Source organism: Ipomoea nil, unplaced genomic scaffold (genome assembly GCF_001879475.1).
Source record: "Ipomoea nil cultivar Tokyo-kokei standard unplaced genomic scaffold, Asagao_1.1 scaffold1043, whole genome shotgun sequence".
NCBI lineage: Eukaryota > Viridiplantae > Streptophyta > Magnoliopsida > Solanales > Convolvulaceae > Ipomoea > Ipomoea nil.
This window is the reverse complement of record NW_017617471.1, coordinates 2,008,344-2,032,958: the sequence shown is the minus strand read 5'-3', so window position 1 is coordinate 2,032,958 and position 24,615 is coordinate 2,008,344. Positions and strand designations below refer to the sequence as shown.

Here is a 24,615-nt window from a genome sequence, read left to right as displayed (position 1 = left end):
TTTTAAAATTTTAACATTTTAGAGTAATAAGTTGTTACAAAAAGCTAATTAATCAAATATTCATATTGATTGTTTAACCAAGTTAAACAACTGATAGTGGTCTAATAAGCTAAAATTAACTAACTATGTTACCAAACATGATCATATTATTCTGTACCAATCAATAGAGACCGTGAAGGGCGAGCATAACGAACGAAAGAGAATATTTTATGCATGGTTGGGATATAGTATCTATACACCATTGATGAACCGAATGCCAAAAACACAAGATTTTCTCATTTGACAATGAACAGATTGGAGTGAACAGCAGAACTGGTTCAGATCATGAAAAAGAGAAACTGTTGTTTCAAGCATTTCGAGTTAATATCAAACTGTGAATCTTACAATGGGGAACGGGGAAGATTTAGAAGTCGAGGGCCGAATCACCATTCATCAACACTGCACATGATTATCGAGGGTGTAGGCATGAATCTCAGAGGGGCTGGTGCCTGGCCTGTCAATAACACCATTGCCAAAAGTTATGCAGTTGTAAGGTTTCATTCTGTTGTAAAACAGTGTCCATTTCAGCAATAGGAGATGAAATGATCTGGGAATACCTCTTGTTAATGATGCCATAGTGAAACATTGGTCTTCCAACTTTTTTATCTTCTATGTACTACAAGCACGTAAGAAAAGAACATCGTTAGACAGATCTGATGAGTGAAAGCGAGTGATTGAAGTGTGAATTGTCTAGAAATTCTAGCCACTTAACGTACCAACTTCAAAGTGACCAACATGGATGAGAACGCCAAAGACTCGAAGGGGATTTCTTCAATCTCAAAAAGCCGACACTCTGATGATTCTGGACCGGGCGAAAAATGAGGTCTCTTCAACTTGGCCAAGAAAATTATGTATGTCTGTATCAATCAGAGAGGCAATCAGTTCTATGTAGTTACAGCAAATGCCCAGAAATGAATGGAACACAATTTTCGAGATCCTGTACTCACTTGGCCAATAAGCGGGATGTCCAACTGAGCAAACGGTGAGATAATTTCAACTTCTGCACCTGCCTCTTCCCAGGTTTCTCTCATTGCGCCTTCTACTGTAGATTCGCCCATCTCCAGGTAACCGGCAGGAAGTGTCCTAAGTACGCAGCATCAAGAAATTTGGTAGCAACAGTGAGCACAAAATATATTCTTCTAATTTAGTTGACATAAAAAAAAAAATTAGAAATTATGTTCAATTTGCATTGCTTGAGAAACAAAAAGAATCAGAAATCACACTAAAAATAGGGAAGATTGTTTTTTTGGTCGTTCAGTTATACCCGTGGTACAAACTTAGTCCCTGAGTTATATGCGTGACCATCTTTAGCCCCTAAGTTATGCACGAAGTGGAAATTTTAGTTCTTCGGGGACTATTTCTACCACTAATTTGTCAATTAATAAAGTGGTTGATTTGGTCCTTCAAAGACTATAATTGCCACTCCATGCATAACTTAGGGGTTAAAGATAGTTACGCATATATAACTCATGGACTAAGTCTATACCACAGGTATAACTAGAGGACTAAAAATGCAATTTTTCCTTAAAAATATATATATTAATACGATATTTTTCTTGTCCACTTAAATTTCCTATTCCTAGACACTGGGGAGGCAAATGAAACTTCTAAAATTTTCTCCAATTTCCGAATAGTTTCCAATATGTAAACGCATACCAAAGGCCATGTGATGGCTGAATGTTCCGTTTGCACAACAGTATCTTGTTATCATGCTCGATAAGGCAGCCAACAACCTGCATTAGTTTCAAAACAAACATTAGAACAACTCACTTCTCATGTACATCAACAGTATGACACAGATCAACACAAGCTCGGCTCCTGAGTCATAAAAACATCATAGTTCAGCAGAGACTAAAAAGCATATAACCTTAATTATCCAAAAGTGAGATAAAATATGGGAAAATAAATTATTTATGCCTGAAATGTATGAACTCCAGAAAATGAATAAAATTTCTCTAACCCACTTCCAAGAAATATAACGAAAAATGTTTCTTCTACCATAACATTGGTAATTTGCAAAATATCAGGCTTGGATTAGGATAACTTGATCAACACAAACAAATAGCAGCCAGTTGGTGCAAGTCCCAAGTTGTTCAGACTTAGACTTGGTAACTATAAGGTTCCAAGTTCGGCTCTCAGTGGGAGCGACTTATTGACCTTCTTAGTTTGAGCTGGTCAGCTATGGGCAACCTAGGCTGGTTTACCTCCTTGTGGTCCCTTTGCCGGCTAAGGTGACAAAGTGGGGTTTACAATGGAATCCACCTAGTCCATCCATTTAGCACTAAAACACAGTACCAATATCTTTTCTCTTCTCCAAAATTTTCATGGGTACCCTTGTGGAGAGGCATTGTGCATAACATATCTAATCTCAAAACTATAAAATGTCAAAAAGAATGCAATATTTGATCAAAGATTAAATTGTGCCATCGCTAAGAACAGTCAAGGTGAAACTACGAAAGCATCGGAAAGTGATGAATATAGCACTTAAAATCCAGGTGCACAATACACTCTGATACATCATACATCACAGGACTTACCATTTTTGGGTTCTCATAAGCAATCCTCCCACAAACGGTACAAATAGCTCTCACCTTCTCCTCCCCATCAGGAATCTCATGCTTCATGGAGCCACCACATGACTGGCAAAACTTGATCTTGCGAATACCTACCTGTGGAGTGGTAAACGCTAAAGCAAATGAGACAATAAAGCAATTCGGTGCAAGGCTAAACCAGTGTGGAGTAAAACTAACTTATGTGAAAACTCAGTAAAACAAACCCTGTCAACTAATTTTAACAAAAACAAGGAAGAGGAAGCATAACTTCACGAAGTTTTATCTTAACTTGCCTCCCTAACACTATTCATAGGCTTATGTCTGTTACCAAACCCAACAGCAGTGGCATTATATGAATGGAAAATGAAGGTAAGAGAGAACCTTCTTTGAGCCTTTTCCTCTCAGAAACTCCCAAAATGTTCCGTTCTCCTAACCCACTTTATCACTCAGTAATCTAGCCACACAGTGGTAAAAGAAAATAGTCAAATACCATTGGTAAGAACACCTGAAATCAATCAAAATCCCAACTACCATTGTTGAATAACCAAAGAAAACACAAATTCACAAATAAACATCCCACAAAAATGGCTAGACAAAGTGATGAAATGAAATCCACAAATTTGATTTAAGCCCACGAATTATAGCTTCACAGATCCGGAAACAAACCCAAACACGAGAAACTACGGACTCACAGTGGGCTGAACCGCCGCGGACGAAGCAGAAGAATACGGTGCTGCTCCTCCAGATGCCCCGTCTGGTTTTGAGTCGGGATGAAATGAATACATTCGGAAGCTTCTATATCCAGAGAAACGGCCCGTGTGATAGCGTAATAGGAAGCCCGGTAAAGCTGCCTTTGATGAGGAGGGAAGGGATTTAATCGAAATGAAAGAGAGATTGCAATTGGGGTGTGGCTTCCTCAATGTAAAGGAAACAAACCCGGAAGAAGATGAACCCAGAATTTGAATAGCTTTGAGCATTATTCGCTCAAAGTGCGTTAAAATTTTGCTGCCTGGATTTATTATTAGCTCTAATAAGCATCTAAATCAAGGAGAGTGAACTGAAAATGTTGGAAAAGTTTGAATCTTTTGGGCATTTGGCCCTTCGGATTTCGGTTGGTCAGCCGTTAACTGCAATTCCTTTTGGGATTTGCGTTTTGCAATTGCCGCTGACTCCTGCGTCGGCTTCATACTTTCATGGTGTCAGACCACATATTTTTTTACACACGATAAAATGAAAAATGCTACTCCGTAATAAATATGCCCCATATCACACCATCCCTCCCATTTTAAACGTTTGATTTTACTTTCCCAATAAAGGTTGAATCCCAATTCCCAAGTCCAAAGAGGTTAGCATTCCGACACGACAAAATATTTAGGAGAATGTAAATCACGTTAGTTCAATGACTCAGCAGACAAGAGTGCATTACTAAATGTTAGCTCAATGGCTCAGCAGACAGCAGACAAGACTAAATGTCAGTGCGTACAAGGGATCTGTCCACTTTAGACATAATTCTTACATTACCGCTGTCAAAATTCAAACCTTGATCTCTTCTCCAAATACTGCTTACTGAACCAGTGAGCTAAGCTCGGTAAAATCTACAAAATGTATTTCAACTATCTCATTTCTACAAAATGTATTTCAACTATCTCATTTTATATGTTTTACTAGTTATATATGTTTTTATAACGGTACACAGGATAGATAAGGAAGATCTGTGCGAGGACCAATAAGTTACCCTTTTCAGTTACTACTATATGAGAATGTGCATCAAATAAATCTCGTCTTCTGATCCTACCATAAGGAGGTAAATCAACTTATTTTGTCTGCTATGCAGTAAATTGACTTATGTTATCCGTTGATTAGCTCAAATTGAGAAAATTGACCTTTCCCGTTGAGAGCAGAATTTGTAACTTGTGATTACTTTTATTTGTTTGGTTATACCTTATTGCGTTTAGTTATCCTTGCTATATTTTTGGTTATACAAAATCCTCCATAAAATCCACAAAATATAACTCATTTGTCTGATTTTATATGTTTATACTTTACACTCTGTCACAGAAAAAATAAATTAATATCCCACAATAAAAATCCCGGAATATAATGCAATCATAATATCATATGTTACAATTGGACTCAGTTTTATAATCTTTTATTGTCATGACAGACAAGCAAAGCAAACATCATATTACATTTTCAAATACAATCAGAATGCAATACTCTGTACAAATTTGAACAAAATTTTGGAAACATTATAGTAACTTGTGAACATCATAGGTTGTTCTATCAACCTTAAATCTTCTGTTTGGAAGCATTATATTAACCACAGCACTTTTAAGGTAGTCTCTGGCTATTATATCACAACAAAACTGTATCATATTTTACATCCTTCAAATGCCTACAGAATTAGAAAAAGAATGGTGATAATAATTAATAACAGTATGCATAGTCCTACAACTGCAAGGTTAGCATATTTGCATTCTTGCATTATTGAATGTCTGTGTGCAGTAGACTTTTTTTCCTAAAAACTGTTTCTAACCTATTAGAGAAAACTATAGCAGCCGCATCGTGAAGGGCCTCAAAGTGCCAAGCGCCAATATTCCCGTGCTCCCGAGTCCAGCAAATGATTAGTTAAGAGCCATTTTGTCACACAACAATTGGTAAGCAGCACTGCAGACCTTGAATTTCTCTTCTGCAACGACCTAACAACATATTTAACTTTAGGTATAGACAATTGTTTGTAAAGAGAAGGAAAAGTAAGCATTCGGTAGCAATTCTGTAAGATAAGCCATAACTAAAAGAAGAGAGTGGAAAATTCGGGAAGTGAAGTTGGTATCTGAGGGTGACGAGGGAAACTTGCAGCCATTACCTGAGGGCGTGCACTGGGTAAAACCCGCCTTGTGACCCTAGCCGGCAAAGGACCACAAGGAGGTAAATCAGCTTAGGTTGCCCATAGCTGACCGGCTCTAATCAAGAAGATTAATAGGCCGCTCCCGCTGGGAGTTGAACTCGTAACCTTGACTGCATTTGGGGATAGCATACGGGTCAACAAGGTACATGTGCAAGTCCATTTATATGGAATTTGCAAATACAAATCTCGTGTGTAATTCAAAGGAAAGGTTAGAAATGTCGAGCAGTTCGTGGTGAATCATGGTCGGTTCCCTAGTAAAGAATTAGGAAAATGGATTGCTCATCACATGGTAACACAACATTTAGACCATCTGGAATGTAAGTCGTATGCAGTTTTACATGACAAGAATTAGACGAGGCTCGGATATGGTAAATAGACAAGGTGAAGTTTTGTTTTTATTTATACTTTCACAGGAAAAGGTGTTGACATGAAAAGAAAAACAGATAGAAGATCATAGAACCCAGAAAATACCTTGGATGGACCCTGGTGGCGATCTGGATGCCATTTTAATGCACATGATCGATATCTGAAATGAGACATTATTAGGGAATCACATATTTTTAAAAAAAAAAATTAAAAAAATAGCAACTGCATATTATATAGATGTAAAATGATTGCATAAATATTTCATAGCATGCATTTAATTGAACAGGATAATGAAACTTAATGCAAACTTACGCATTTTTAACATCTTCCAGATTTAAAGGACCAGAGGGATTCAACCCAAGGGCCAGTCGCTCTGATTTCAAATCTGATTCATACATGTCAGATTCCGTTGATTCATCATCATAATCCTCTTCATCTGTAAATCGCCATTTCGAATGCCTATAATTGTTAGAGTAACGTGATGAACGTCTTTGTTGTGCATCTTCGTTTACAAACCAATTATAGTAATAGTTTCCACCTAATCCCGTACGGAGAAAGCTTTCTACTTCAAAGTCCAAATCTTCAGTGAAATAGAACCTTCCTGAAAAAGAAAAAAGAAAAAAAAAGGGGGGGGTAAATATACAAAACCGTTAATATTTTAGAGCTAAATTAATTCTTGATTCCACTACTATGAAGTAGCTTACTCCATTTTTGGTGTCCTTTATTCCTTGATCTGCTTGAATTGGGTGCATAAGACCTAAAATCCCGTTGAAACCACGAACTACCTTGGCTTGAAGAAGAATCATGTTCATCAGACTCGTGATGCAAGTTCTGAAACACTAGGAAACAAACATTAGAAATGTATAACCAAATAAAGCAATGCAATCATTCCAGCCAACTTGTCATGGAACAAAAATAATGTTATTATAACTAACATTTTAATAATTCATGCCACACACATATAATATTAACATATTAATATTTCATCTTGTTCAGAAATAACCTGAAAAAAGTCTTCTGCAAATGCACTGACATTGCGGAGTAATGTTTGTTTTGCATTGAACTTCCGAAACCTTTTCTTCTGGTAGTTGAACCTCTGCAAGTAACACTCGTCAATAATTGAAAATTTATTTGGCACGAAAGAGTATAATATGAAACCTATCCTACACAAATAATGATGACAATATGCAACCTAGAGCAAATTTATTGGAATCTATATATCATTTAAATGCCAAAAATAGGTAAAAGATTTTTTTTTTTTTTTTTTAAAAAAAACTACAAGCCTTTTAAAATTAGAGAATCAATTGTTAATTAACTACATTTGTAAAAAGCTCCATTGTCAATTGATGAAAGTAACCAGTGAATTGAAAAGGCGGGTCTTTCCAGTTTAAACAACTATTAAGAATTGTCAGGTTGACGAAGGATGATCACAGCCAAAAGATTCAATTCCACCAAAAACGGGATGCAAAAAACTGAAACTATAAACACAATAGAGACAGGTATTAAAATAAGCAGATACGTGTAACATTTAGCTGGTCTACAAATATCAAAATTCAACTTTCCTAAGTTTGTTAAGAGGTAAACAATGCATCTAAGAACATCCACTAATGAATGGAATACCAAGCCGGTATGTTGATAAATCCAAGCCTTAGATACACAAGAAAAAAGACAATTAAACCCTGGCCAGGCAAAATGTTCCAAACTGCTAATTTAATTTATTTAAATCGGATACACAAACTATACCCCTATATCCTATCCCTGTTCTGGTGCCTTTTAAGGATGACATATTTGCCCCAATACTCTCCGGTGTAGCATAAAAATTCAGGAATCATTTCACTATCTTTGCTTGTCAAAAAAAGTTCCCTTTTTCAGGTTGTAGTAGATCATGGTGAAGAATGATTCAAAAACTCATTTGCAGAGACAGAGACATCTAAATTAGAAATTATATTAATCTTTGACAGCAGGAATGTTATGTATCACTATGCAACAAAGATAACTCTCACTCCATACAAAGTGACACTGCACCTATTTAGTACCATCTATATGCAACATTACTCAATCAATGCAATGTCATTGGCAGTTCGTCAAATTATACTATGGACCATGGTCCACATTGCACTGAGGACTATGCATAAATGTTCTTTTTAATATTTGAAGGTTCATTTTTTTGTGTATTAAAGGTTTATTATTTGGTAGTATTAAAATTGAATCTTATGTACCTTAAAAATAAGATTCAATGTATTAAAATTGAACTTTCAGTGTATATATATATATATATATATATATATATATATATATATATATATATATATATATATATATATATATATATATATATATATATATATATATATATAAACTTATGTAAGTGGTCCATCGACCATGGTCCTATGATATAATGATCATTGGCGGTTCTCACCCTTGATGACCCCTTATTACAGGCCATTTCCCCACAGACAACAAATTAAGAAGAAAACTTTATTCAATTCTGATAGAAACCCAGTTTCAATACAACTATACAAGGCATGAATCATAGTTTTGCTCAATTCCTAGCAGTTATTGGAACTAAGCTCAAATATTCCAACCCTAAGCAGGAAAAGCTCAAACCTTTAATAGTATTTAGCCCTAATAATGAAATTGGTACACCCCAAACTTCATTCAATTTGGGCATATACTCAATTTCAATACACAAATATTCATTATAAATCCAACCTGCTCATTTCATGAATTCATTTCTTAAAATAAACAGCGAGCAAGAGAGAGAGAGAGAAAGACTAACAGAATCCCATTGAGTGCGTCTTTTGCGTTCCAGGATAGGAGTCGAGTGAAAAAATGAGACGCTAATGTGAAAAGGGTTAGGTTGATGAGAGCTTATAAGCGCTGAAATGCCTCTGTTCATATTCATCTTTTACATGGAGATTGCTGGAAGAAAGAGAGAGAGAAGAAGCGAACATATCAACGCATACGCAGGGACAGAGTAAACTCTTGAGAAACAACGGTGGTGGAAGATGACTGCGAAATTTGTGTTACTCCGGTCAGGTCGTCTGGGCCTCACCCGCCTTGGTTCTATTAAGCCCACTCATTTTTTGGGCCGCCCTTTAATGGCCAGAATGTATCCTGGGCTATCACAACAATTGTTATACCATGGACCATGGTTGATATTGCATTGTGAACTCTGATATAAAAATTTTGTACATTTAATTAACACATTATGTACATGCAATTAACTATTTTTGTATATGTAAATAAATAACTTGATAATTGCTTACACATAATAGGATAGTTATAGGTACAAAAACTATCAACTGCAGCATACTGTGCCAACTGCAGTATACTGTGCCAACTATAGATACATAATTTGATTTTATAATTGTTGACACATAATATGATAGCTACATGTACAAAAATTATCGATTGAAGATACATAACGTGTCAACTATAGATACATAATCTGAAGGTTATTTTTGAATAAGGGTCTACGATGCAAGGTAAACCCGAATCCATGGTATAATGTTCCGGTTATCAATGGGTCGGATTTTTGCATAAAATAGTGTATTATTATTATTATTATTATTGTTATTATTATTATTATAACTCTTGTTTCCTGATGAACTCGTTTCAAAGTCCATGAGAATGTAAATCGGGTTAAACTACGTTCAAACCTTAATACCAAATTGTATAATTTTTTAGATAGCACAAAAAATCAAACTCAAACTCAAACTCACAATGTTCGTGGAAAGAATCAAACATTACGGGATGATATATAGTTGCTCAACACACCCATGGGCTAGTTATAGTGTTCTCAAACTATCCTTCAACCTTGCCAAGTTCCCAACTGGTTTATTAATTGCAATCAAACAATCAAATGCCTTTCAAATCTTATAGAGTAAAATTAATCATAATGAATCCACTTTTGTCACATAAAATAAAAGTGTTTTGACGTCGTTGAATATCAAACTCCCAAAAGCCTTGAATAGTCTACCCATTTTCAACATATGACTATTTTGCAAGTTACTCTCCATTCGTTATGGAAGTCAAGCACAATCATATTCAACCTACACTCATTATGGGCCTTGATATCTGAATGCTAAGTATATTTGGCGTGTAACCTCAACAAACATTTACTTTGATATTCACGAAATGTCCGTAATCATTATTTGAAGGTACACTTTGTGTTAAGTTTGTTTTATCTTATAATCTTAGTCAAACTACCTTAAACCGAGAACGTCATTAGATAACTCTTATGAGGAATCAAATTTAGAACATTGTAATTATCGAGTGAAATGTTCGATCAACTCGACTATGATTTCCCCTAACAAACATATACTTTTAATTATTTAGTAACGCGTTATATATATAATATATGCAATTTATAACTCGAATGGGCAGCTCAACTGGTCATATAAGTGAAATTTTGGAAGAATGACGGCTACCTCTCAAAGTGAGGGGAGTTCCTTGTGCGCAGTGAACAAATGTCTAGCCTATGTGATTCATACCTCTCAAAATGAGGAGAGTTCCTTGTGCGCAGTGAGCAAATATCTAGCCTCTGTGGTTCATGTTCAGTTGAGTTACCATGATTTACATCATTCCAAATGCTCTGTCGCATGGGAAGAATATATGCAATTTATAACATTCAATTATAAATCAAGTGGAGATAAGATTATAAAATTCATTAAAACATATAAAATTGAAACGTACTTCCCAATTCACAAAATTTCTAGCTCTCATCAACGGTCCAGTGATAGTGGACCGCTTGATCGGACCGTATATATGGTAAACCGATAAAATCGTAGGATTGACCGGTTCCGTTGGTAGAAACATTGATTAAGATATAAGGAAAATGGGGGATGGGGGAACCGGCAGGTGTGAGTGGACGGAGCTTTCTCCTCACGTGAAGAAAAGAGGGCAGCATCATCTTCACAGGCTGTTGGCGGTGGAATTCTATGCTGGCATTGGCCCCACCATACCCCTTCATCATTGCCCTCACCCACTCGCACACTGAAAAAATATATATTAAAAATAATAAATTTTAAAAATTAAAAAGTGTACCTTATGGCAATAAAGTGATAAATTTAATGGCTTTACAAGAAAAAGTGTCGATTGATTTTCTGGGTACCTCACTAAAATGACAATTATGCCCTCATTGAATTTTGTGTTCTAAAAACCCCTTTGCTTGCAAACATTTTTTATTAGTCATTTTAGTATTTTACCTTAAGCACCAATTCAGCAACGAAGGAGATAATTGGACAATAACATTTATTCAATTTTTTTAAAAAAGTGTTACATTAACTAGCGGTTAATATTCGAGTGATTAAAAATTTAATAATTTTAAATATTGTAATTCATTAATCACACTAGAATTAATTGAATTTAGATGACTAGTTGACATTATACTACGTCTTTGCAAAAATATCAATCCAACGAGATAGATAAACAAGTAAATTTTAATAAGTTAAAATTGAGGAAATTTTCATGATTTTTATTTTTTTGGTAACTTTAGAGTAAGGTGGGAGAGAAAGGATAGAGGAGAGAGATTAAAGATATTGTCATATAAATGTAAATTTTTGAAATGTTTCATTAAAAAATGCTATGTGGACAATGAGTGTGCTTAATAGACGTATCAGGGTGGCCGCCACTTTTATCTTTTGGGACAAAAACTCAACAACAAATTTTGTTAAAAAAAAAAAAAGAAAAAATAGATTTTTTTTGAAAAAAAAAAAGAGAAAAAGAGAAAAAAATTAGAATTAGAATTAACAAAAAAAAAAAAAAAAAAAAAAAGAGTAAAGGGCATAATAGTCCTGACAACATAAATTATGTGCAAAAGAGAGCAACTATGTCAACCACGCACATGATGCTGACGTGAGGTCCGACTCACGGGGAGGTGCAATCATACAACCAACGGCCCTGATCTAAGCAGATCCGAATTTGGGGCAAATTTGACCCGAATTTCATTTCCAGGCTGAGACTCAGTCATTCGGAGCCCTCATTTAAACCAGAGGGCGGGCACAAAATATTCTGTTTAAGGGCGAAAGAACGAAGTCGGAGAACAACAGCCAGCAGTCCAGCACCATATACCCAAACCCGCTTCTTAACAATCCTTAAAAAGGTAATCTTTATGTTCATTTTCCTCATCAAAGTTTGAATCTTTGAGGTTATTCAGCTGGAGAAAGGTTGATATTTGTTGTAAAAGTTGAATATCATTGGTTTTTTTTAAGAATAGGTTCGTTGATTATGCAGTTTTTTTATGAATTTCTGATTGTTTTCGTGCATTTAACGGGTTGATTATGTTTCCATTGGAATCGGATCTGTCGATCTGCAAATGCGTATTTTGAAAATGACTGAAAGATTTATGGCTATTCACCCAGTTTTCTCATTTGCGAAAGTCTGGTCTTTTTGGGATCTGATGGGGGAAGTAATCTTATAAGTTTTGCCTCCATATTCCAATTCTGATTGTGTGTTTAAAAGAGGAACAGAAATGGGGTTGCCCCTTTTCTTCAGAGAAGAAATCATATATTCATATGTGCTTTGCATGTACTGACTTTTCACTTGAAAGTCTGAGATCCATGCTTATCAAGTATCAAGATGTGTATTGCTTAGCTATGTGCCTTCAATTGATTTTAATGGATTAAACCTATTGTTTGATAACATGTTTGTTTTACCACAGCTCATTAAAAAATGGCCGAAGGTGAGGATATCCAGCCTCTTGTGTGTGACAATGGTACTGGAATGGTCAAGGTAGGAATCTTTAACATCTTTAACATATAATGTGATGTAAATAAAGGTTAAGTGTCTGCATTATCTAGGCTTGGAGATTGATGTTTTACAATTTTCATGGAATTTTCAGGCTGGATTTGCTGGAGATGATGCTCCAAGGGCTGTCTTCCCTAGCATTGTTGGACGCCCTCGTCATACTGGAGTGATGGTTGGCATGGGCCAGAAGGATGCTTATGTTGGTGACGAGGCTCAATCTAAGAGAGGTATTTTGACTCTGAAGTACCCTATTGAGCATGGAATTGTCAACAACTGGGATGACATGGAGAAAATCTGGCATCATACGTTCTACAATGAACTTCGTGTGGCACCAGAAGAGCACCCGGTACTGCTCACAGAAGCCCCCCTTAACCCCAAGGCGAATCGTGAGAAGATGACTCAGATCATGTTCGAGACTTTCAATGCCCCTGCCATGTATGTTGCTATTCAGGCAGTGCTTTCCCTTTATGCCAGTGGTCGTACTACTGGTAAGCATTACTCGCCCTTAAAAATATATACGTGTCCTATGTCCTATCTATCCTTCCATTAAGGTTAATTGGTGTTGGTACCCTTTGGCAGGTATTGTTCTGGACTCTGGAGATGGTGTGAGCCACACAGTTCCCATTTACGAAGGGTATGCCCTCCCACACGCCATCCTGCGTCTGGATTTGGCAGGACGTGATCTCACGGATCACCTCATGAAGATTCTGACTGAGAGGGGTTACTCTTTCACCACTTCTGCGGAGCGAGAAATTGTTAGAGATATGAAGGAGAAGTTATCCTACATTGCTCTTGACTATGAACAAGAGCTGGAAACATCAAAGACCAGCTCAGCTGTGGAGAAGAGCTACGAGTTGCCTGATGGACAAGTGATTACCATCGGTAATGAGCGGTTCCGCTGCCCAGAGGTTCTCTTCCAGCCATCGATCATCGGGATGGAAGCTGCTGGCATTCATGAAACTACTTACAATTCCATCATGAAGTGTGACGTGGATATTAGGAAGGATCTTTATGGAAACATTGTCCTCAGTGGTGGTACCACTATGTTCGGGGGCATTGCTGATAGGATGAGCAAGGAGATCACAGCTTTGGCTCCGAGTAGCATGAAGATAAAGGTTGTTGCCCCGCCTGAGAGGAAGTACAGTGTGTGGATTGGAGGATCTATTTTGGCCTCCCTGAGCACATTCCAACAGGTATGCCACTGCAGATTACCTTGAGAAATATGATAATCTTGAGATTTCCGTAGTATAAACCTTTTTTTTTTTCTGTGGCTATTGCAGATGTGGATAGCAAAGGCAGAGTATGATGAATCAGGACCCTCGATTGTTCATAGGAAATGCTTCTAAATGCTGCATGCTGGGAAAGAGACATCTGGAGAGATTTATACAAGCTGTGCTATGAAAACAGCTTCTCCTCAGTTGCTATGCTGCTTCCTTCTCATTTGTTATTTTACTTATTGTTTTCTTTATGTTCATTCTTTCGAGTTTTTCAAGATTTGGCCAGTGGAGACACAAACAGGATCTTGGCATTTTTTTTTTGTTAGTATTGCTATTAAGAAGATTTGTCTACTTTTATGTTATTTGGATTTCTGATAAATGAACATTCTCACTACTGTCAACATGGAGAATTGTTATATGTTACTACTGTTGTTAACATGCAATTTTTCAAGTATTTCAAAGCAACCTATCCCTCCCCCAAGCTCCCACATAAAACACTCTCTTGGTTGAGCCTATGACATGCATGTATAATAATAATCTAATAAACTAAATGTGGGCAAGAGGAGATATATGAAGAACCATTAACATTCAATCCTTCCAGATGGGATGTAAGTTTATCACAGGCACAACAGCACATTATTATTGTAAGTTTATCACAGGCACAACAGCACATTATTATTGGAAATGGAAATGTATGACAGACGAGACGATGTTGAAATTGGTGCAGAATTTTACACCAACTGAGCTTGGATAGCTAATTTGCAGATAATGACAAACAAAACTGAAGTTGAAGTAATTTTTTAATACTCAAGGTCCTCATTAGACTGAAGTTGAAGTAATTTTTTAATACTCAAGGTCCTCATTAGATGTGCACTGTAGAGTATAGAAACTTCACTGTTAATCAGATTGAAGAATTGAAACTGCACTTCTAGTGTGCGCTCACCCTACAGCTCTCCCCATGATGTGCTGACGCTGTAACCAGAGCTGACCGTGGGCATATAGAGCTCTATCATCCCCAAAATTATTGTCTCTTGAAGAATTATAATATCATTTTAAGAAAAGTGCAAATGTCAAGAATTATAATATCATTTTAAGAAAAGTGCAAATGCACCGAAATAAAGTTCACCAACCCCCAAAACATTGAAAAGACAATTGATGAGAAACATCCCAGAAATCACACAATGAAAATTATGTGATATACCAAGTTTACTCGGAAGTTAAGATTTCAAATGTGTTGGTAGCTAGTGTTGGTAGCTAAAAGGTATGGAAATCCAGGAATGAAATGATATTTCCTGGGCTATCTAAGTAGCACACACAAAAAGTGTACCTTTTGTTAGTATTTCAACTTCACCAGTATCTTGGTGCTCATGGACCTAGAGGCGTTCCTTCTGATGATTGAAGGACTGAGTTTGGGTCAACTTCAATGTCGTACTGAAGGTTAACACCAGATGGCAAGTCATTTGTTCTGAGTCCTTTGACGGACAAAATCGAAAAATCCAGTCCTTCCACCGGGCGATCTATGAAGATCACAATTGCAGTAATATCATCATGAAATCCTCCCCTTATCCCCTTGAAACCTGCTTAAATGCGTAATATATCTTATTGATTTTCTCTGCTGCCACTATCAAAGCAGCCTTTATAAGGCGTGCAGTGCCCTGAAACTAATCATAGAAACAACATTAGATAGAACATCATAATACACACAGTTTATCTTAGATTAAACAAGGCAAGCTAGTTACCAGTCTTGAGTTACTATGTACAATCTCTACGGCTTTTTGACTATTAAGTGTTCCCACCGCCCATTGGATCCCAGAATAACAAATTTGGCTTAAGGTGTTTTATATATACATTTGGCTCAGAAATTAGCACTGGCCTAGTAATGGCTTCTGGTTCTGGGAAATATAAACATGAAAATTTGGGGCCAAAAGCAAACTCCGGTTTCTTCACATAGGCATCCCCAATCGATCTAGAAACCTGATAAGAACTAAATAAGCACAAAACACAACAGCAGATTGTATAAACTTCAAGAAACCATATAACAGTATTGGCCACATACCTTTAAAATGTCTTTAACAAGCCACTGTCCAAATCTCCTAACAACAATATTTGGATCACCTGGATGAGAAGATTTCAAATTCTTTTCTGATATCTACAGAGCCGGCACTATGCTCTTGGGTTAACTCATCTGCAATAATCCTCTGCGAATTGCTTAACATGCCAAGCACAGCTCTGGAATTGCCTAGATTTGCAATATATAGTGTCCCCTTCTAAATGATTCCGACGAGACAACAGATTGCAGCCAGTAACGGTTGACCCTCAAACGACATGGTTTTAGAGAACACATGCTTCAATTTGGTATCAGAGCGCTTTTGATGATTAACACATTCTTCAATTTGGTATCAGAGCGCTTATGATGATTAACACATGCTTCAATTTGGTATCAGAGCGCTTCTGATGATTAACACTTCATCCTCTGTTTCAGAGAACACATGCTTCAATTTGGTATCAGAGTGCTTATGATGATTAACACATGCTTCAATTTGGTACCAGAGCACTTCTGATGATTAACACATGCTTCAATTTGGTACCAGATGTCAAGTCATTCGTTCTGAGTCCTTTGACGGACAAAATCAAAAAATCCAGTCATTCTTCCACCGGGCGATCTATGAAGATCACAATTGCAGTAATATCATCATGAAATCCTCCCCTTATCCCCTTGAAACCTGCTTAAATGCGTAATATATCTTATTGATTTTCTCTGCTGCCACTATCAAAGCAGCCTTTATAAGGCGTGCAGTGCCCTGAAACTAATCATAGAAACAACATTAGATGGAACATCATAATACACACAGTTTATCTTAGATTAAACAAGGCAAGCTAGTTACCGGTTTTGAGTTATTATGTACAATCTCTACGGCTTTTTGACTATTAAGTGTTCCTACCGCCCATTGGATCCCAGAATAACAAATTTGGCTTAAGGTGTTTTATATATACATTTAGCTCAGAAATTAGCACTGGCCTAGTAATGGCTTCTGGTTCTGGGAAATATAAACATGAAAATTTGCGGCCAAAAGCAAACTCCGGTTTCTTCACATAGGCATCCCCAATCGATCTAGAAACCTGATTAGAACTAAATAAGCACAAAACACAACAGCAGATTGTATAAACTTCAAGAAACCATATAACAGTATTGGCCACATACCTTTAAAACGTCTTTAACAAGCCACTGCCCAAATCTCCTAACAACAATCTTTGGATCACATGGATGAGAAGACTTCAATTCTTTTCTGATATCTACAGAGCCGGCACTATGCTCTTTGGTTAACTCATCTGCAATAATCCTCTGCGAATTGCTTAACATGCCAAGCACAGCTCTGGAATTGCCTAGATTTGCAATATATAGTGTCCCCTTCTAAATGATTCCGACGAGATAACAGATTGCAGCCAGTAACGGTTGACCCTCAAACGACATGGTTTCAGAGAACACATGCTTCAATTTGGCATCAGAGCGCTTTTGATGATTAACACATTCTTCAATTTGGTATCAGAGCGCTTATGATGATTAACACATGCTTCAATTTGGTATCAGAGCGCTTCTGATTATTAACACTTCATCCTCTGTTTCAGAGAACACATGTTTCAATTTGGTATCAGAGCTCTTATGATGATTAACACATGTTTCAATTTGGTACCAGAGCGCTTCTGATGATTAACACATGCTTCAATTTGGTACCAGATGGCAAGTCATTCGTTCTGAGTCCTTTGACGGACAAAATCAAAAAATCCAGTCATTCTTCCACCGGGCGATCTATGAAGATCACAATTGCAGTAATATCATCATGAAATCCTCCCCTTATCCCCTTGAAACCTGCTTAAATGCGTCATATATCTTATTGATTTTCTCTGCTGCCACTATCAAAGCAGTCTTTATAAGGTGTGCAATGCCCTGAAACCATTCATAGAAACAACATTAGATGGAACATCATAATACACACAGTTTATCTTAGATTAAACAAGGCAAGCTAGTTACCGGTTTTGAGTTACTATGTACAATCTCTACGGCTTTTTGACTATTAAGTGTTCCCACCGCCCATTGGATCCCAGAATAACAAATTTGGCTTAAGTTGTTTTATATATACATTTGGCTCAGAAATTAGCACTGCCCTAGTAATGGCTTCTGGTTCTGGGAAATATAAACATGAAAATTTGGGGCCAAAAGCAAACTCCGATTTCTTCAGATAGGCATCCCCAATCGATCTAGAAACCTGATAAGAACTAAATAAGCACAAAACACAATAGCAGATTGTATAAACTTCAAGAAACCATATAACAGTATTGGCCACATACCTTTAAAACGTCTTTAACAAGCCACTGTCCAAATCTCCTAACAACAATCTTTGGATCACCTGGATGAGAAGACTTCAATTCTTTTTTGGTATCTACAGAGCCGGCACTATGCTCTTTGGTTAACTCATCTGTAATAATCCTCTCCGAATTGCTTAACATGCCAAGCACAACTCTGGAATTGCCTAGATTTTCAATATATAGTGTCTCCTTCCAAATGATTCCGACGAGACAACAGATTGCAGCCAGTAACGGTTGACCCTCAAACGACATGGTTTCAAAGAACACATGCTTCAATTTGGTATCAGAGCGCTTTTGATGATTAACACATTCTTCAATTTGTTATCAGAGCGCTTCTGATGATTAACACATGCTTCAATTTGGTATCCGAGCGCTTCTGATGATTAACACTCCATCATCTGTTTCAGAGAACACATGCTTCAATTTGATATTAGAGCGCTTATGATGATTAACACATGCTTCAATTTGGTACCAGAGCGCTTCTGATGATTAACACATGCTTCAATTTGGTACCAGAGCGCTTCTGATGATTAACACATGCTTCAATTTGGTATCAGAGCGCTTCTGATGATTAACACATGCTTCAACGCTTCTGATAATTAACACATGCTTCAATTTGGTATCAGAGCACTTTTGATGATTAACACATGCTTCAATTTGGTATCTTTGGTATCAGAGCGCTTCTGTTTCAATTTGGTATCTTTGGTATCAGAGCGCTTATGATGATTAACACTGAAAAAATCGGGAAAGACAATCGCTTCTGATGATTAACACATGCTTCAATTTGGTATCTTTGGTAAAATCGGGAAAGACAATCATGAAATGAAATTAGGGTGACGTAGAGATTCAAACCCATGACCTATGATCTGGCTCTGATACCAAATTAAAGCATGTGCTCCATCTCAACTAAAAACCTAAGCTCATAATTGGGTTGCACATTAATGGTTATATGCTCAACAGGGTCAGATCTTAGCACTGACCTAGTAATGGCTTCTAGGAGATAGAATTTTGGGAATTCGGGGCTAAGAGCGAACTCTGGTTTCTTCATATATGCATCCCCGATGGATCTAGAAACTTAAACGGAATGCATAAGAACTAAATAAGCAGAAAAGAAAGCAGAGCACTATGGACAATCAAAGTAACAACAGACTACTTGTTTGTATAGATTTCAAGAAAGAAGGATCTTCATAGAAAAGAAAGCAGGTTCTTCATAGATCACCAGTTTCTAGAGAAAGGAATGTCTTTCCCGTTTTTTCAATGTTAATCATCAGAAGCGCTCTAATACCAATTTAAATCACCAGGGGTCGTCCTCTCCGCGCAAACTTTCATTTTCCCTTCTCATTTGCTCATACTGACAATGCAGATTTTCCCAGCATCCAACAAATGATCTCCAACAAGACATTCTTCATTCCCCAAATGAAGCTCAGTAGAAAATTTTTGCGCAAAACCACTTGAAATTCTCGATTGGGATATCTAGAGAGAGACACAAAATGAAGAAGAGCACAATATATATAGCATCCGCTCATCCAATTCTTGAAACTCATTCAAGATATTCCTAAAGATAGATAGATAGATAGATAGATAGATAGAGAAATAAATGCTCCAATAGAATCTTGAAATCAGAACCGTTCTGTTTCTGCAGATTTTTGCATGTATATGTATGAAACTGTTTCTGCAGATTTTTGCATGTATATATATGAAAATTGGGCGTGCACTGTCGACGAATCCAAGGAGGTCCCGACCCCGTAAGAACGGGACTAGCTGCGTACGCCAGAACAAGAAATTCCTGGACGTAAGCTTGATAGAAACAAAGTGGTGGGCTGAGGCTAGGGTATTCGGGATGGTGGCCGAAGAAGGAACGGCGACGACGGTGATCGTCCGTTCTGACGAGTTTGTCAACATCTTGGTGTTAGATCTAAATAGTCTAACTATAATAAACCATAGTATACGAGAAACCTAACCTCGTATGATAGCAGAAGCGTAGCCGTGTTGATCTCCAGCCATAGTTGATGTTCCTGTTGTGTTGCCTCTTAACGGTAGACCGTTAGTCATGTTTTGCCTCAGACCTGACTCAGAACCCTAGATGGTGTATTGGAGTCTACTGAGCAGTCTGAGTACCGTAACTGAATGTGCTAACATCAATTATCCTGTATCCCATCAATCTAGGATTATATTAGGCACAGAGTTTGGTGGACTAACAACTTCTAGTTGTTCAGTCCAACCAGACAAAAGATAGGTGGGGAGAGAAAGAAGGTGGGTTTATGGCTGTTTACGGTGGGGAGAGAAAGAAGGAGAGGATCAAAACCTAAAGCTAACTGATACCAGATGAAAGAAGCAATTCTATTCAGTTACAAAAGATAGAGATTACAATAGTATATCAGATACGAAAACATAAACTCTCCTAACTAATAGACTAGCTCTAGTAAACTAATATAACACCACACAATTATTAACTATAATATATAACAAATATAATAGGAAATAATAACATTATTAACAATATATATATATATATATATATATATATATATATATATATATATATATATATATATATATATATATATAAAAGTGGAAAGACATATATATGTAGAGAGAGAGAGAGAGAGAGAGATCGAGCAGAAAACTTGCCAAGAAGAAAGGTTGCTTCTTTAAGTTCTCATTTTCCGTGTGTAGTTGAGAGAAAATTAATAATAATAAAATGAAAAATAACCTCACTGTAAATTCTTGAAATTTTTTTAGTCTCAAAATTTTAATTTTCATTTTTAGCAACACTCCCATAGTGACCTTTCAACATTAGTCATAAATTATTGAGTTAAGTCCCCACATGATTTTAGTGTTAGAGAGTCTGTGTTTAAAATTTATAAAATTTTGTGACAATGTAAAAATTTCTTAATTTTTATATATGTTTATAAAGTAAAGTACTATGGATCATTAAATACAAAAAAAAAAAAAACATAATTTAAAGATTATAAAATGTTTAAAGAAAATATACAAACGAATAGTTGGTTTAATTTGACTAATTAATAGTAAAATGAGATATAAAGAGATTATTATTCTAGCTAATGAATTAAAATTGAAATTTTATAATTAATTTAAATAATGAAAAGAAACAAGAAAAAGAAAGTAATACAATAACTAAGGATGTGGTTACTACAAGGACATAAGATCAAAATTATCGAATCCTGGTAGTCGAAGTGTGAGAATTTTACTTTCTTGTACGGGTGACTCATTGTTAGCACTATGCATTGATTCTTCCACTTAAAGAGTTGTTAGGTGGCTGTTTATTGTGATTGCTAACTCCGGAGACTATAGTACCTTTCAAACCCAAAGATGTGATTACTAATAAAAGAAATTTCCTATTTTATTGAATAAATATAAAATATTAATTAAATAAAATAAAATAGAAAATATGTTTCCTCATATATTATTTCAATTTTAATTTTTTAAAAAATAGATAGTGGATTACTAAAAAAATTGAAAATAAATACAACCTAAATTTTATAATAACAAAAATAACATAGGAATTAACATATAACAACTTAGGAGTTGATAGGGTAGTATTGATGGTAAGGACCTTGTAGTCCCATGACACCAAGTTGCTCGCTCATAAAGGAAATTGTGCGATTAAGTTTCAGTGGGTAATATTGACTCTTTGTGTTTCAATAGGTTGAAAAAGTAGTTATGAACAGATAATGCATTGTAATACAGTCAGTAGTATTAAAAAAGAAGAAGATAATATTGATAATGATTTGTTGGCATGATAAGTGGCTTTCCCTTTCAAATAATAACTATGAATGTTAATGTTAATTTAGTTCACAATTTAATAACTATAATAATGCAATCACCTAAGGTTGATGACAATAACATTAAAAGCATGGTTTTTTCTTTTTTTTTTTGAAAACATTAAAAGCATAGTTTAGTTGAATTGACACTTAATAATAATTTATAAACAGCAATACTTTTTGTTATCAAATTTTAATTTGTATTACTAGTAAGTTTCCTGTGCGATGCACGGTCATTAAATATGGTCTCTTAATAATTTAAGATTATTGTATAATCTTCTTATTCTATGTAATAGTAAAATGTTTTTTTTTAATAATTCAACATTTGAATCGGAAACACTTAATCGGAAACAACTCAAATATGTTATACCTCTGGATTCATATGTAAGTCTGACAACCTAGTAGTTGCACCCGTGCGATGCTTAGACATATGATACAATTATTAACAATGCGATGATAGCATTAGCTGATTGTCGATAAGTTTTTTGAGAAAGTTATTTTGCATGTAATCAGTTATCAGCTAACAACTAATTTACCAAACATCTTTCAACAATCAACTAATGCTATCAACTAGTCAAACTTATTAACTCAATCAACTAACAACTATTTACCAAACACCACAATGTAAATGACAAAGAAATGAATTGAAAGAAAACAAGGTTCTTGGTCACTTAGGGTGAGCCAAAAAGACTTGTGTATTCAATTCTGTAGATCGAGTTTCAACCCATTACTTAGTTTATTAAGATTAGAATATATAGGTTAAGAAATTATTTAACTGTTACAAGACATTAAGGGGGCGTTTGGTTCAGGTTATATAACATAACCAAGGGAATGTGATATTCCAAAGTTCACATTCCTGTGTTTGGTTCACATTATCTCAGGGAATCTAACATTCCCCAGGAATGTCACATTCCCTCCCCATAGGATTTTGAAGGGAATGTGATTCCCTTCAATTTCTAAGGTTATGTAAGATAACCTTGGTTATGTTAGTTTATCTCACACACACACACACACACACACATATAATTATTTTTGTAATTATATATTTTTTATTTTTATTATGCTAGGTTAGCATATAAAATAATTTTGTTTCTCAAGTTCAATATTTTAGTTAATATTGTAATTATATATGATACCGTTATCTTATTTATTTATTTTAGTTTTAAAATCATGTAATATATTTATTTAGTTTTAAGGATATTATAGTGTGTGAATAAAAGATAACCCTAAACCAAACATGATTATATTACATACCCCAATTTTAACCAAACACAGGAATCTAACATTCCCAATAATCTAACATTCCCTAAGGTAATCTGACATTCCGTGAACCAAACGACCCCTAAATATGATATATAAACATGCTTCCAATGGTAGCTCTCCTTATAGTTAGGGCTAGTAGCTTAAATACATGGTAATTCTAATAAACTCCACGTATTCTCATGACAGATAAATAGGTCGATCAAGTATCTCCAAATAAAGATAAGTTAGACACTCTAACCTTCTGAAGGATACTCTACGATTTTGAATCTTTCATCAAAGTTCATCCAATTAGCAATTTTGAATCTTTCATCAAAGTTCATCCAATCTTGAGCTAATTTCCTATTACCAAGTGACAATGATCTATAATATTAATTTCTAACATATTCTTTTGAAAAGAAAAAAAAAAAAAAAAAAACAAACAAACAAAAATTAGACCTCAAAGTCAATATACTTACTGTGAAAGATCATGTGATGTACACCTCAATTTCCGAGTCTTTATCTTTTGCAAATTTAGGTGAATTTTCGTAAGCTTTTCAAATGTTAATTGTTGGTCAAGAGTTGATTTCACTAAAAGGTTCTTCCCTAGCCGATTACTAAGTTATTTTTTTTTTAATTATGGTAACCAACAATAAAGTCAACTATATTTTGTCATTGAGACTAATCTTGTTTATACCGGATGGGACTTCAAAGGATGACAAAACACTATTTCATAATGTAGTTTAAGGTAGTCGCATTTTCATGACTCAAGCCTCGAGACTGTTAGGTTAAAAGAGAGACCCATGCCATATCTCATGGGTACATTTGTTAGTTAATTTAAAAGAGACCAAATCCCTTGAACTTCAAAATTAGATTTCACTAGTTGAACGAAGGAAGAAATGAAGTTTTTAGGATTTAAGTATTGGTTTTTAATTAAAAAAAAAAATCACAATTTTATTTTAAAGTGTCAACTTAAGTAAATTATAACTTAAATTTAAAGGTTGGCTAATAGATTTAGTAATAAAAGACTAAATCTATTTTAAAGATAAGGCTAACCTTATCCCAGCAATTTTCTCTCACTTTCTAAAATGGGTCCCACTTTCACATCATCAAATTTGCAATTCTTCAACTATTTTCTCTACATCCCTACAATACTCTCCCACTTTTAAAAATGGGTCCCACTTTCAATAAAATAAACAAATACATATATAATAATAATATTAAAATAGATAAAGTAAAAAAACGTACAAGTTTTGCTGCCAAAGCTGCTATTTGGCAGCTGTCATTGTACTTAGCAAGCTTTCTAAGGCTGACCTTACCCTGCAAGTGTACCCATTTGCAATCTTATTTGGCATGCCACATGGAATTATTTTTTATTTTTATTTTTTTTTTTG

The 24,615-nt window shown here is 35.5% G+C and overlaps 3 protein-coding genes across 4 annotated transcripts; 1 reads left to right on the top strand and 2 right to left on the bottom strand.

Annotated features, from left to right (window-relative positions):
- Positions 1 to 186: 186 nt before the first annotated feature.
- Positions 187 to 3,810, bottom strand: LOC109180922 (nudix hydrolase 23, chloroplastic). Its single transcript, XM_019330641.1, has 7 exons — positions 3,284 to 3,810; positions 2,577 to 2,708; positions 1,696 to 1,772; positions 987 to 1,122; positions 756 to 896; positions 597 to 655; positions 187 to 493 (listed from the first exon to the last, which is right to left on the bottom strand). The coding sequence occupies exons 1-7, from the start codon at positions 3,566 to 3,568 to the stop codon at positions 433 to 435; spliced, it is 891 nt and encodes a 296-aa protein (XP_019186186.1). The 5' UTR covers positions 3,569 to 3,810; the 3' UTR covers positions 187 to 432.
- Positions 3,811 to 4,818: 1,008 nt separating this feature from the next.
- LOC109180918 lies at positions 4,819 to 8,916 on the bottom strand. Its single transcript, XM_019330637.1, has 6 exons — positions 8,645 to 8,916; positions 6,869 to 6,961; positions 6,570 to 6,696; positions 6,178 to 6,466; positions 5,971 to 6,025; positions 4,819 to 5,290 (listed from the first exon to the last, which is right to left on the bottom strand). Exons 1-6 carry the CDS (start codon positions 8,768 to 8,770, stop codon positions 5,216 to 5,218), a joined length of 765 nt encoding a protein of 254 aa, XP_019186182.1. The 5' UTR covers positions 8,771 to 8,916; the 3' UTR covers positions 4,819 to 5,215.
- A 2,917-nt stretch (positions 8,917 to 11,833) lies between these two features.
- Positions 11,834 to 14,255, top strand: LOC109182137 (actin-like). 2 transcript variants are annotated; one of them, XM_019332209.1, is made up of 5 exons: positions 11,834 to 11,971; positions 12,530 to 12,600; positions 12,710 to 13,103; positions 13,195 to 13,808; positions 13,896 to 14,255. In XM_019332209.1, exons 2-5 carry the CDS (start codon positions 12,541 to 12,543, stop codon positions 13,959 to 13,961), a joined length of 1,134 nt encoding a protein of 377 aa, XP_019187754.1. In that variant the 5' UTR covers positions 11,834 to 11,971; positions 12,530 to 12,540; the 3' UTR covers positions 13,962 to 14,255. The 2 variants fall into 2 exon arrangements, with proteins under 2 accessions (XP_019187754.1, XP_019187756.1); XM_019332211.1 differs by lacking the exon at positions 11,834 to 11,971 and adding an exon at positions 11,990 to 12,085.
- Positions 14,256 to 24,615: the final 10,360 nt, after the last annotated feature.